We start from the raw sequence: 13,325 nt of genomic DNA, 5'->3' as shown, positions 1-13,325 counted from the left end.
GTAGATGAGTAATAAATCATGAACAATCATTGTTGACATCCGTAAATGTTTACCTAAACATTTATAACTATGTTTAAACATCATTTATAAGTTATCAGTAAGGTATTAGTAAGTAGTAAACTATTCACATAGTTATAGTAAATATTTACGGATGTCAACAAACAGTCTGTTCATGATTATTACTCATCTACAAACTGCTTATAAATGTTTATAAATGCTTTATAACAGGTTGTTATTGTAAAGTGTTATACCCAATGTATTTTCCGCAGCCAAATATAGATCATTCTGGGGTCCTTGACGTGAAAAAGGTTGCACAACATTGACATAGAAACAGGTTTTACAGAAAACCTTTGACGACATTTTTTTATAATCATTAGGTCTAAATGGGTTAAAACCACCTCAGGGCTCCATATTGTCCCATATCTACAAATAGCAGATCTACAACCTCATATCGCGCCACCGAGTGGCGCGCTAAGAGCTTGTAGGTCTGCTATTTTTTGAAAAATCGAAGAACGACTGAAACAGAAACATAGCTTTTTACAGAAAACTGTCAGGATGTCGAAGACATTTTTTAGAATCTGATCTCAGGTCAGAATGGGTTAAAAAGCTTTCATGATTTCATAATGCATTATCATATATTTTATTATCATACATTCAGTCTCAGTGTGTGTGTGTGTGTGTGTGTGTGTGTGTGTGTGTGTGTGTGTGTGTGTGTGTGTGTGTGTGTGTGTGTGTGTGTGTGTGTGTGTGTGTGTGTGTGTGTGCGTGCGTGCATGCGTCTAATAGACACACAGGTCAGGGAACTTCATCTCGTAGAGGGGGATGGAACGGGGCGGGGCCTGTCCCAGGGAGGCGGAGCCTGAGGGCGAGGGCGGCGGCCTGATGGTGGACTCGAAGATCTCATCCAGTTTACTCTGTAAGATACACGACTGAGAGAGAGACATAGACATGACACAGAGAGAGAGAGAGAGAGAGACATAGACATATGACACAGAGAGAGAGAGAGAGAGAGAGACATAGACATGACACAGAGAGAGAGAGAGAGAGAGAGAGAGAGAGAGAGAGAGAGAGAGAGAGAGACATAGACATGACACAGAGAGATCAGGGGTTCAGAGTCTTGCTCAAGGACACTTGGACACTAACTCTGGGGGAGCCCACAGGGATCGATTCATTATATATATTTTTAATAACTAGGAAAGGAAGTGATGAAAGTAGCAATAATAACAATATTATATGTATTAGATATTAAAATGGGTACCAGAACCCATAGTTTGGGACACACACACACACACAGTGCAGCACTGACAATGTGACACACAGCACCCTCTGCTGGGTGAAAGCAGCACTGACAATGTGACACAACAGTACCCTCTGCTGGGTGAAAGCAGCACTGACCCTGGCGCCACAGTGAGCAGCGATCTCCTCAAAGGGAGCCTTCTGGAACCTCTCCATCAGCTGACGTCTCCTTTCCTTCTGCTCCTCCACCATTACACTGTCACCTAGAGAGAGAGAGAGAGAGAGAGAGAGAGAGAGAGAGAGAGAGGAAGAGAGAGGCAGAGAGAGAGAGAGAGAGAAGTCAGAAAAGCATGGGCCCTTATTTGGTCATATGGGGTCATATTTAGCACTGAGTGGAACTCTTGTCAGTCTTTACAGTGGTAAGGTTTTTCTCCAGTGATACGCTGGTGTGCCTGCAGGTGACTTGACTGAGTGAAACACAGTTCACAGTCTTTACAGTGGTAAGGTGTTTCTCCAGTGTGGATACGCTGGTGTGCCTGCAGATGACTTGACTGAGTGAAACTCTTGTCAGTCTTTACAGTGGTAAGGTGTTTCTCCAGTGTGGATACGCTGATGTCTCACCAAGGAACCTAAACAACTGAAACTCTTGTGACAGTGTTTGCAGATGTGGCTTTTCTTTCCTGTGTAACTCGGTGTCTTTACATTCTTGGCAAACTCTTGATGACCGTTAGATTTTGCTTCATCTGTGTCTCTTTGTTTCTGGCTGGTTACAGACCAGTTCATTTGCTGACAGGCTGCTGAAGGGATCTGTTCATCCATCCGTGTTTGGCAGTATAGATGTCGCTGTGGCTACTCTTCATGGGTTCACGGAGGAAGGTGGAGTCACAGGCATATGGAGACAGTAGACTCAAAAAAGGAGACCCGATTCTGGAAGTATTAGGGCTCGCTCCTTCCTTCCATCATGAAATGCAGCTATAAATGCACTTATGAGAATGAGCTGTCTAGGTTCCTAGTTTGGGGTTGGACAATAGTCTTTATTGACATTGTTATACATTGTTTTGTTTCGATTGTGTTGTTCTACTTTAGCTTTGGCAATGCAAACGTCTGTTTTCCTCATAATGTCAATAAAGGATCCTTTGAACTGAATCAAACAGAAATCAGACAAACAGTTATCATTATAGAACTATAAACTGATCTAACTGAAGCCATCATACATATAATCACTTGATTGATAACAAAATGTGTGCTTAATAATAATAATAATAATACTCACAAATTGCATTTTTTAATGTCTCAAATGTTATCTGCTCTGTTTGAGACTTCTGGAGAGAGAGAGAGAGAGAGAGAGAGAGAGAGAGAGAAAGAGAGAGAGAGACAGACAGACAGAGTAAAGTGGCTGCAAAGTTTACAAGAGTGTCCTCAGTCATCAATGTCTCTCATGCACGCTCGCACACGCACGCACGCACGCACATGCACATGCACACGCACACACACACACACACACACACACACACACACACACACACACACACACACACACACACACACACACACACACACACACACACACACACACACACACACCCCTACCTGTGCAGTGTGGTGACTGTAGGCGTTCAGGTCCATCTGAACGGACACAGCGTCCACAACACTCATCCTCCTCCCGGGATGGTCCTCATCTGTCACCGGAAAACACACACAGCACTGTGAATACATGTAATACAGTACATGTTAATACATGTATTAGTATATGTTAACCCATTCTGACCTGAGATCAGATTCTAAAAATGTTCTTCTACATCCTGACAGTTTTCTGAAAAAGCTATGTTTCTATGTCAGCCGTTCTTCGATTTAAAAAAAAAATAGCAGACCTACAAGCTCGTAGCGCGCCACTCGGTGGCGCGATACGAGCTTGTAGATCTGCTATTTTTCAATAGAAGCATAGCGTAATGTTAACACTAAAAGGGGATCCCGCCCAGAATGGGTTAATACATGTATTAGTACATGTAAATACATGTAATAGTACATGTTAATACATGTAATAGCAATAAGGCGACGGTGACTCAGGGGTAGAGTGGCCGAATGGGAAACGTAAGGTTGCCAGTTCGAACCTTATGTGGGTGGGCTCCCCCAGAGTTAGTGTCGAAGTGTCCTTGAGCAAGAAAGACTCTGAACCCCTGATTGCTAAGGGGCGCTGATCTTGTCATCATACACACATGACATCATCACATTCCGGCCAATCGCAATATGCGTCTTCACTTTTTATCCTCAATGTGTGTATAGGCTATACTTTGCTCGGGCCAATCAAATCGTTGCTATATGGGGTGACGATCAGCCAATCGAATCATCGCTATGTGACTCACACAAACACACACGGAGCTGGGCATAGGGAGAAATGGCGTGTGTGCGTGCGTGCGTGCGTGTACCTGTGATGTGTGGTGTGTATGTGCGTGCGCATATACCTGTGTGTATGTGCGTGCGCATATACCTGTGATGTGTGGTGTGTATGTGTGTGCGTGTACCTGTTATGTGTGGTGTGTATGCGCATGCGTGCGTGTACCTGTTATGTGTGGTGTGTATGTGTGTGCGTGTACCTGTTACTGTATGTGTGGTGTGGTGTGTATGTGTGTGCGTGTACCTGTTACTGTATGTGTGGTGTGGTGTGTATGTGTGTGCGTGTACCTGTTATGTGTGGTGTGTATGTGTGTGCGTGTATACCTGTGATGTGTGGTGTGTATGTGTGTGCGTGTACCTGTGATGTGTGGTGTGTGTGTGTGTGTGTGCGTGTACCTGTTATGTGTGGTGTGTATGTGTGTGCGTGTACCTGTTATGTGTGGTGTGTATGTGTGTGCGTGTACCTGTTATGTGTGGTGTGTATGTGTGTGCGTGTACCTGTTATGTGTGGTGTGTATGTGTGTGCGCGTACCTGTTATGTGTGGTGTGTATGTGCGTGCGTGTACCTGTTATGTGTGGTGTGTGTGTGTGTGTGCGTGTACCTGTGATGTGTGGTGTGTGTGTGTGTGCGTGTACCTGTGATGTGTGGTGTGTATGTGTGTGCGTGTACCTGTGATGTGAGGCGTGTGTGTGTGTGCGTGTACCTTTGATGTGTGGTGTGTATGTGTGTGCGTGTACCTGTGATGTGTGGTGTGTGTGTGTGTGTGTGTGTGTGTGTGTGTGTGTGTGCGTGTACCTGTTATGTGTGGTGTGTATGTGTGTGCGTGTACCTGTGATGTGTGGTGTGTGTGTGTGTGTGTGTACCTGTGATGTGTGGCGTGTGTGTGTGTGCGTGTACCTGTGATGTGTGGTGTGTGTGTGTGTGTGCGTGTACCTGTGATGTGTGGTGTGTGTATGTGTGTGCGTGTACCTGTTATGTGTGGTGTGTATGTGTGTGTGTGTACCTGTGATGTGTGGTGTGTATGTGTGTGCGTGTATACCTGTGATGTGTGGTGTGTGTGTGTGTGTGTGTACCTGTGATGTGTGGTGTGTGTGTGTATGTGCGTGTACCTGTTATGTGTGGTGTGTGTGTGTGTGTGCGTGTACCTGTGATGTGTGGTGTGTGTGTGTGTGTGCGTGTACCTGTGATGTGTGTATGTGTGTGCGTGTATACCTGTGATGTGTGGTGTGTGTGTATGTGCGTGTACCTGTTATGTGTGGTGTGTGTGTGTGTGTGTGTGCGTGTACCTGTGATGTGTGGTGTGTGTGTGCGTGTGCGCGTATACCTTTGATGTGTGGTGTGTATGTGTGTGTGTACCTGTTATGTGTGTATGTGCGTGCGTGTACCTGTAATGTGTGGTGTGTATGTGTGTGCGTGTACCTGTTATGTGTCTATGTGTGTGCGTGTACCTGTGATGTGTGGTGTGTGTGTGTGTGCGTGTACCTGTGATGTGTGGTGTGTGTGTGTGCGTGCGTGTACCTGTGATGTGTGGTGTGTGTGTGTGTGTGCGTGTACCTGTGATGTGTGGTGTGTGTGTGTGTGTGTGTGTGTGCGTGTACCTGTGATGTGTGGTGTGTGTGTGTGTGTGTGTGTGCGTGTACCTGTTATGTGTGGTGTGTGTGTGTGCGTGTACCTGTGATGTGTGGTGTGTGTGTGTGTGTGTGTGCGTGTACCTGTGATGTGTGGTGTGTGTGTGTGTGTGTGTGCGTGTACCTGTTATGTGTGGTGTGTGTGTGTGTGTGTGTACCTGTGATGTGTGGTGTGTGTGTGTGTGTGTGTGTGCGTGTACCTGTGATGTGTGGTGTGTGTGTGTGTGTGTGTGTGCGTGTACCTGTTATGTGTGTGTGTGTGTGTGTGTGTGTGTGTGTGTGTGTACCTGTGATGTGTGGTGTGTGTATGTGTGTGCGTGTACCTGTGATGTGTGGTGTGTATGTGCGTGCGTGTACCTGTGATGTGTGGTGTGTATGTGTGTGCGTGTACCTGTTATGTGTGGTGTGTATGTGCGTGCGTGTACCTGTGATGTGTGTATGTGTGTATGTGTGTGTGTGCGTGTACCTGTGATGTGTGGTGTGTGTATGTGTGTGCGTGTACCTGTGATGTGTGGCGTGTGTGTGTGTGCGTGTACCTGTGATGTGTGGTGTGTATGTATGTGCGTGTACCTGTTATGTGTGTGTGTGTGCGTGTACCTGTGATGTGTGGTGTGTATGTGTGTGCGTGTACCTGTGATGTGAGGTGTGTATGTGTGTGCGTGTACCTGTGATGTGTGGTGTGTATGTGTGTGCGTGTACCTGTGATGTGTGGTGTGTATGTGTGTGCGTGTACCTGTGATGTGTGGTGTGTATGTGTGTGCGTGTACCTGTGATGTGTGGTGTGTATGTGTGTGCGTGTACCTGTTATGTGTGGTGTGTATGTGTGTGCGTGTACCTGTTATGTGTGGCGTGTGTGTGTGTGCGTGTACCTGTGATGTGTGCTGTGTATGTGTGTGCGTGTACCTGTTATGTGTGGTGTGTATGTGTGTGCGTGTACCTGTGATGTGTGGCGTGTGTGTGTGTGCGTGTACCTGTGATGTGTGGTGTGTGTGTGTGTGTGTGCGTGTACCTGTTATGTGTGGTGTGTGTGTATGTGTGTGCGTGTACCTGTGATGTGTGGTGTGTGTGTATGTGTGTGCGTGTACCTGTGATGTGTGGTGTGTGTGTATGTGTGTGCGTGTACCTGTGATGTGTGGTGTGTATGGCGTGTTGAGGCGCTCCGTGTTGTATCCACTTCCTCCCAAAGCCTCAGAGATCTCGGACAGAACGAACACGACGTCGCCCCCTGCTGGCGGCCCTGAGGCAGGCAGACTGAGCACGCACATTAATCAGATCCTATAAAGATGTTCTGCTACATCCTGACAGTTTTCTGATAAAGCTGTGTTTCTATGTCAAGTCGTTCTTCGTTTTTTCACAAAAATAGCAGACCTACAAGCTCGTAGCGCGCCACTCGGTGGCGCACTACGAGCTTGTAGGTCTGCTATTTTTCACAATAGTTAAAGCATAATATGATGCCAACACCAAAAGGGGTTCCCGTGCACGCACGCACGCACGCACGCACGCAGGCACGCACGCACGCACAGAGTGATATTATTTGTTCGTGATTTGCACAAAGAAATTAACAGACAAAATTGAAACTGGAACACTATATATATATAGAGCAGTGGTTTTCAACCATTTTTATATACCAGGACCCATTACATAATATTATTCTGCATTTGAGCCACGGACCACCAGGGTTAACCCATTCTGACCTGAGATCAGATTCATACGAGGTTTTCCACTGGACACACACTGGTCTAATGAACCCATTCTGACCTGAGATCAGATTCTAAAAATGTCAGTCGTTCTTCGATTTTTCAAAAATAGCAGACCTACAAGCTCGTAGCGCGCCACTCGGTGGCGCGATATGACCTTGTAGATCTGCTATTTTTCAATAGCTAAAGCATAACATGATGCTAACACCCGTTCAGAATGGGTTAAAGATCTGTAAGGGTCCATTTGGTTGCCAACTCTGTCGTTTAGCTATAGGGACCACCTGGGACCCTCTCAAGGACCACTGGTGGTCCCCGGACCACTGTGGACCACCTGGGACCCTCTCAAGGACCACTGGTGGTCCCGGGGCCACTGGGGACCACCTGGAACCCCCTCAAGGACCACTGGTGGTCTGTCTGTCTGTCTGTCTGTCTGTCTGTCTGTCTGTCTGTCTGTCTGTCTGTCTGTCTGTCTGTCTGTCTGTCTGTCTGCCTGCCTGTCTGCCTGTCTGTCTGTCTGCCTGCCTGTCTGCCTGCCTGTCTCACTCACCTGGGTGTGTCCATGAAGACGTGGTCAGGCAGCAGATAAGGAGCGTCCCTCTGTCTCACCTCTATGACCTGATGAGCAAAAATACACAGGATGACGAAATGGTGCATTTATATAATATACGCATTTATCCAAAGCTTTACATAGACTGTGTATTACATTCACCCATTCACACACCTTTACATAGACTGTGTATTATATTCACCCATTCACTTTACATAGACTGTGTATTACATTCACCCATTCACTTTACATAGACTGTGTATTACATTCACCCATTCACACACCTTTACATAGACTGTGTATTACATTCACCCATTCACACACCTTTACATAGACTGTGTATTACATTCACACACACACTTTACATAGACTGTGTATTACATTCACCCATTCACACACACACTTTACATAGGCTGTGTATTACATAGTTTTAGAAATATAGTGCTTTTTTTATAGTTTGAGTTATTTAACTTAAACGCCCAATGCATTCTCTAATATGGCAATAGCACAAACTTTGGCATGCTACATCCTACATACTTAAACCTACCAACCACATTCTAGATTAGTAAATGACCTTGACCAGTATAAATGACCTTGACAAGTATAAATGACCGTGACCAGTATAAATTACCTTGACAAGTATAAATGACCTTGACCAGTATATATATATATATTAAAAAAAAAATCCCACGATTTTGTAACCCATTTTTCACCCCTGTGTCAATCATCTAATGTGATCCTGGGCTCTACACACCCTCCACCAACCTAGTCCCCATATATGGGGGACAAGGGGAGAGCAACGGACTTGAACTCATGCTTCCTTCGTGCCTGAGTGTCCAAGTTGCTACCTTGACCAGTATAAATGACCTTGACCAGTATGTGGTCCGTGCCTTTAAATGTGTAGTCGGTGACTGTACCTCCATGAGGGATATATTTTGTCTTCCAGGGACCGATTTTATTCCCTGGGGGAATTGTGAGTCTATATAGTTGTAAAATTACAGTAGTACAGTCAAATTAGTGAGCGTCCACCATGGTTACACTTCACTGCTTCACTGCATGTAAGCTATCCTTTGATTACATTTAACTTATAACTTTATTTTCCTAAATGAATGTCCATTTATTTTTTGCTGCTCTTAAATGCTCCCACAACATTTGTCTTGATTTCAGTCAGATACTGTATCTTCTTGAGCCTTTTGGACTATAATTTTCTGAGGTCTGCTAATAATAAAAATAATAATAATCATCATAATCATCACTCGTTTTTCATCATTAGGACTAGTAGCATGCCAAAGTTTGTGCTATTGCCATAAAGAATGCATCGAAACATGATGATTCTTATGCTTGAAACATAGTAGTCGGTAGTCACAGAATACAAAACTCTGATGCTGGCATTCAAAGCAACCAAAGGTATTGCTCCCCCATATCTTGCGGAGTTTGCGGAGTGTTGCAGAGGAATTGCGGAGTGTTGCGGTGGAATTGCGGAGTGTTGCGGTGGAATTGTTCTTTAAATGTCAAAAATGATGAAAAACGAGGATAAAAAAAAAATCTAAATTAAAAAAAACAATGTTTGAAAAAAATGGAGAAAAAAAATACGATGGGTTATAGCCCATCGTTTTTTTTTTTTTTTTTTTTTCAAATTAATTTTCTTTTTACGATGGGTTATAGCCCATAGTTTTTTTTTTTTTTCATTTTTTTCAAATCCTCAAAAATGATGAAAAACGGCGTGCTATAGTATGCCGTATTTGAAAAAAATGAAAAAAAAAAAAAACTATGGGCTATAACCCATCGTATTTTTTTTTCCCATTTTTTTCAAATCCTCAAAAATGATGAAAAACGGCGTGCTATAGTATGCCGTACGGTATGGGCTATTAGACGAGCGTCTAAAAATGGGATAAAAACGTCTAAAATTAGACGTCTAAAACACGTCTAAAAATAGACGTGTTTTAGACGTCTATTTTTAGACGTTTTTTATCCCATTTTTGACCATGGGCTATAGCCCATACCGTACGGCATACTATAGCACGCCGTTTTTCATCATTTTTGAGGATTTGAAAAAAAGAAAAGAACGATGGGCTATAACCCATCGTTATTTTTTTTTATTTTTTTTCAAATCCTCAAAAATGATGAAAATGGCGTGCTATAGTATGCCGTACGGTATGGGCTATTAGACAGGCGTCTAAAAATGGGATAAAAATGTCTAAAAATAGACGTCTAAAACACGTCTAAAAATAGACGTGTTTTAGACGTCTATTTTTAGACGTTTTTTATCCCATTTTTGACCATGGGCTATAGCCCATACCGTACGGCATACTATAGCACGCAGTTTTTCATCATTTTTGAGGATTAAAAAAAAAAAAAAAAAAGAAAACGATGGGCTATAACCCATCGTTATTTTTTTTCATTTTTTTTAAATCCTCAAAAATGATGAAAACGGCGTGCTATAGTATGCCGTACGGTATGGGCTATTAGACAGGCGTCTAAAAATGGGATAAAAACGTCTAAAAATAGACGTGTTTTAGACGTCTATTTTAGACGTCTATTTTTAGACGTTTTTTATCCCATTTTTGACCATGGGCTATAGCCCATACCGTACGGCATACTATAGCACGCAGTTTTTCATCATTTTTGAGGATTTGAAAAAAAAAAAAAAAAACGATGGGCTATAACCCATCGTTATTTTTTTTTCTTCATTTTTTTCAAATCCTCAAAAATGATGAAAAACGGCGTGCTATAGTATGCCGTACGGTATGGGCTATTAGACGAGCGTCTAAAAATGGGATAAAAACGTCTAAAAATAGACGTCTAAAACACGTCTAAAAATAGACGTGTTTTAGACGTCTATTTTAGACGTCTATTTTTAGACGTTTTTTATCCCATTTTTGACCATAGGGCTATAGCCCATACCGTACGGCATACTATAGCACGCCGTTTTTCATAATTTTTGAGGATTTGAAAAAAAAAAAGAAAACGATGGGCTATAACCCATCGTTATTTTTTTTCATTTTTTTCAAATCCTCAAAAATGATGAAAACGGCGTGCTATAGTATGCCGTACGGTATGGGCTATTAGACAGGAGTCTAAAAATGGGATAAAAACGTCTAAAAATAGACGTGTTTTAGACGTCTATTTTAGACGTCTATTTTTAGACGTTTTTTATCCCATTTTTGACCATGGGCTATAGCCCATACCGTACGGCATACTATAGCACGCAGTTTTTCATCATTTTTGAGGATTTGAAAAAAAAAAAAAAAAAAAACGATGGGCTATAACCCATCGTTATTTTTTTTTCTTCATTTTTTTCAAATCCTCAAAAATGATGAAAAACGGCGTGCTATAGTATGCCGTACGGTATGGGCTATTAGACGAGCGTCTAAAAATGGGATAAAAACGTCTAAAAATAGACGTCTAAAACACGTCTAAAAATAGACGTGTTTTAGACGTCTATTTTAGACGTCTATTTTTAGACGTTTTTTATCCCATTTTTGACCATGGGCTATAGCCCATACCGTACGGCATACTATAACACGCCGTTTTTCATATTTTTTGAGGATTTGAAAAAAAAAAAAAAAACGATGGGCTATAACCCATCGTTATTTTTTTTTTTCATTTTTTTCAAATCCTCAAAAATTATGAAAAATGGCGTGCTATAGTATGCCGTACGGTATGGGCTATTAGACGAGCGTCTAAAAATGGGATAAAAACGTCTAAAAATAGACGTCTAAAACACGTCTAAAAATAGACGTGTTTTAGACGTCTATTTTAGACGTCTATTTTTAGACGTTTTTTATCCCATTTTTGACCATGGGCTATAGCCCATACCGTACGGCATACTATAGCACGCCGTTTTTCATAATTTTTGAGGATTTGAAAAAAAAAAAGAAAACGATGGGCTATAACCCATCGTTATTTTTTTTCATTTTTTTCAAATCCTCAAAAATGATGAAAACGGCGTGCTATAGTATGCCGTACGGTATGGGCTATTAGACAGGAGTCTAAAAATGGGATAAAAACGTCTAAAAATAGACGTGTTTTAGACGTCTATTTTAGACGTCTATTTTTAGACGTTTTTTATCCCATTTTTGACCATGGGCTATAGCCCATACCGTACGGCATACTATAGCACGCAGTTTTTCATCATTTTTGAGGATTTGAAAAAAAAAAAAAAAAAAAACGATGGGCTATAACCCATCGTTATTTTTTTTTCTTCATTTTTTTCAAATCCTCAAAAATGATGAAAAACGGCGTGCTATAGTATGCCGTACGGTATGGGCTATTAGACGAGCGTCTAAAAATGGGATAAAAACGTCTAAAAATAGACGTCTAAAACACGTCTAAAAATAGACGTGTTTTAGACGTCTATTTTAGACGTCTATTTTTAGACGTTTTTTATCCCATTTTTGACCATGGGCTATAGCCCATACCGTACGGCATACTATAACACGCCGTTTTTCATATTTTTTGAGGATTTGAAAAAAAAAAAAAAAACGATGGGCTATAACCCATCGTTATTTTTTTTTTTCATTTTTTTCAAATCCTCAAAAATTATGAAAAATGGCGTGCTATAGTATGCCGTACGGTATGGGCTATTAGACGAGCGTCTAAAAATGGGATAAAAACGTCTAAAAATAGACGTCTAAAACACGTCTAAAAATAGACGTGTTTTAGACGTCTATTTTAGACGTCTATTTTTAGACGTTTTTTATCCCATTTTTGACCATGGGCTATAGCCCATACCGTACGGCATACTATAGCACGCCGTTTTTCATCATTTTTGAGGATTTAAAAAAAAAAAAAAAAAAAAAAAAAACCATGGGCTATAACCCATCGTTATTTTTTTCATTTTTTTTAAATCCTCAAAAATTATGAAAAATGGCGTGCTATAGTATGCCGTACGGTATGGGCTATTAGACGAGCGTCTAAAAATGGGATAAAAACGTCTAAAAATAGACGTCTAAAACACGTCTAAAAATAGACGTGTTTTAGACGTCTATTTTTGGACGTTTTTTATCCCATTTTTGACCATGGGCTATAGCCCATACCGTACGGCATACTATAACACGCCGTTTTTCATATTTTTTGAGGATTAAAAAAAAATAAAAAAACGATGGGCTATAACCCATCGTTATTTTTTTTTCATTTTTTTCAAATCCTCAAAAATTATGAAAAATGGCGTGCTATAGTATGCCGTACGGTATGGGCTATTAGACGAGCGTCTAAAAATGGGATAAAAACGTCTAAAAATAGACGTGTTTTAGACGTCTATTTTTTGACGTTTTTTTTCCCATTTTTGTCCATGGGCTATAGCCCATACCGTACGGCATACTATAGCACGCCGTTTTTCATCATTTTTGAGGATTTGAAAAAAAAAAAAAAAAAAAAAAAAGAAAACGATGGGCTATAACCCATCGTTATTTTTTTCCCATTTTTTCCAAATCCTCAAAAATGATGAAAACGGCGTGCTATAGTATGCCGTACGGTATGGGCTATTGGACAGGCGTCTAAAAATGGGATAAAAACGTCTAAAAATAGACGTGTTTTAGACGTCTATTTTTAGACGTTTTTTATCCCATTTTTGACCATGGGCTATAGCCCATACCGTACGGCATACTATAGCACGCAGTTTTTCATCATTTTTGAGGATTTGAAAAAAAAAAAAAAACGATGGGCTATAACCCATCGTTATTTTTTTTTCTTCATTTTTTTCAAATCCTCAAAAATGATGAAAAACGGCGTGCTATAGTATGCCGTACGGTATGGGCTATTAGACGAGCGTCTAAAAATGGGATAAAAACGTCTAAAAATAGACGTCTAAAACACGTCTA

At 41.5% G+C, this 13,325-nt stretch overlaps 1 protein-coding gene across 1 annotated transcript; it reads right to left on the bottom strand.

Moving 5' to 3' along the window:
* Positions 1-779: 779 nt before the first annotated feature.
* LOC310853968 (protein EFR3 homolog B-like) lies at positions 780-3,771 on the bottom strand (the record flags this gene model as incomplete). The annotated part of the gene is made up of 5 exons (XM_083758444.1): positions 3,759-3,771; positions 2,827-2,915; positions 2,510-2,558; positions 1,396-1,499; positions 780-929 (listed from the first exon to the last, which is right to left on the bottom strand). The coding sequence occupies exons 2-5, from the start codon at positions 2,890-2,892 to the stop codon at positions 780-782; spliced, it is 369 nt and encodes a 122-aa protein (XP_083614570.1). The 5' UTR covers positions 2,893-2,915; positions 3,759-3,771.
* Positions 3,772-13,325: the final 9,554 nt, after the last annotated feature.

This window comes from Protomyctophum parallelum (assembly GCF_964188405.1).
Source record: "Protomyctophum parallelum genome assembly, chromosome: 23".
Lineage (NCBI taxonomy): Eukaryota > Metazoa > Chordata > Actinopteri > Myctophiformes > Myctophidae > Protomyctophum > Protomyctophum parallelum.
Note: the sequence above shows the minus strand (reverse complement) of the source record. Positions and strands in the feature narration are given on the sequence as shown.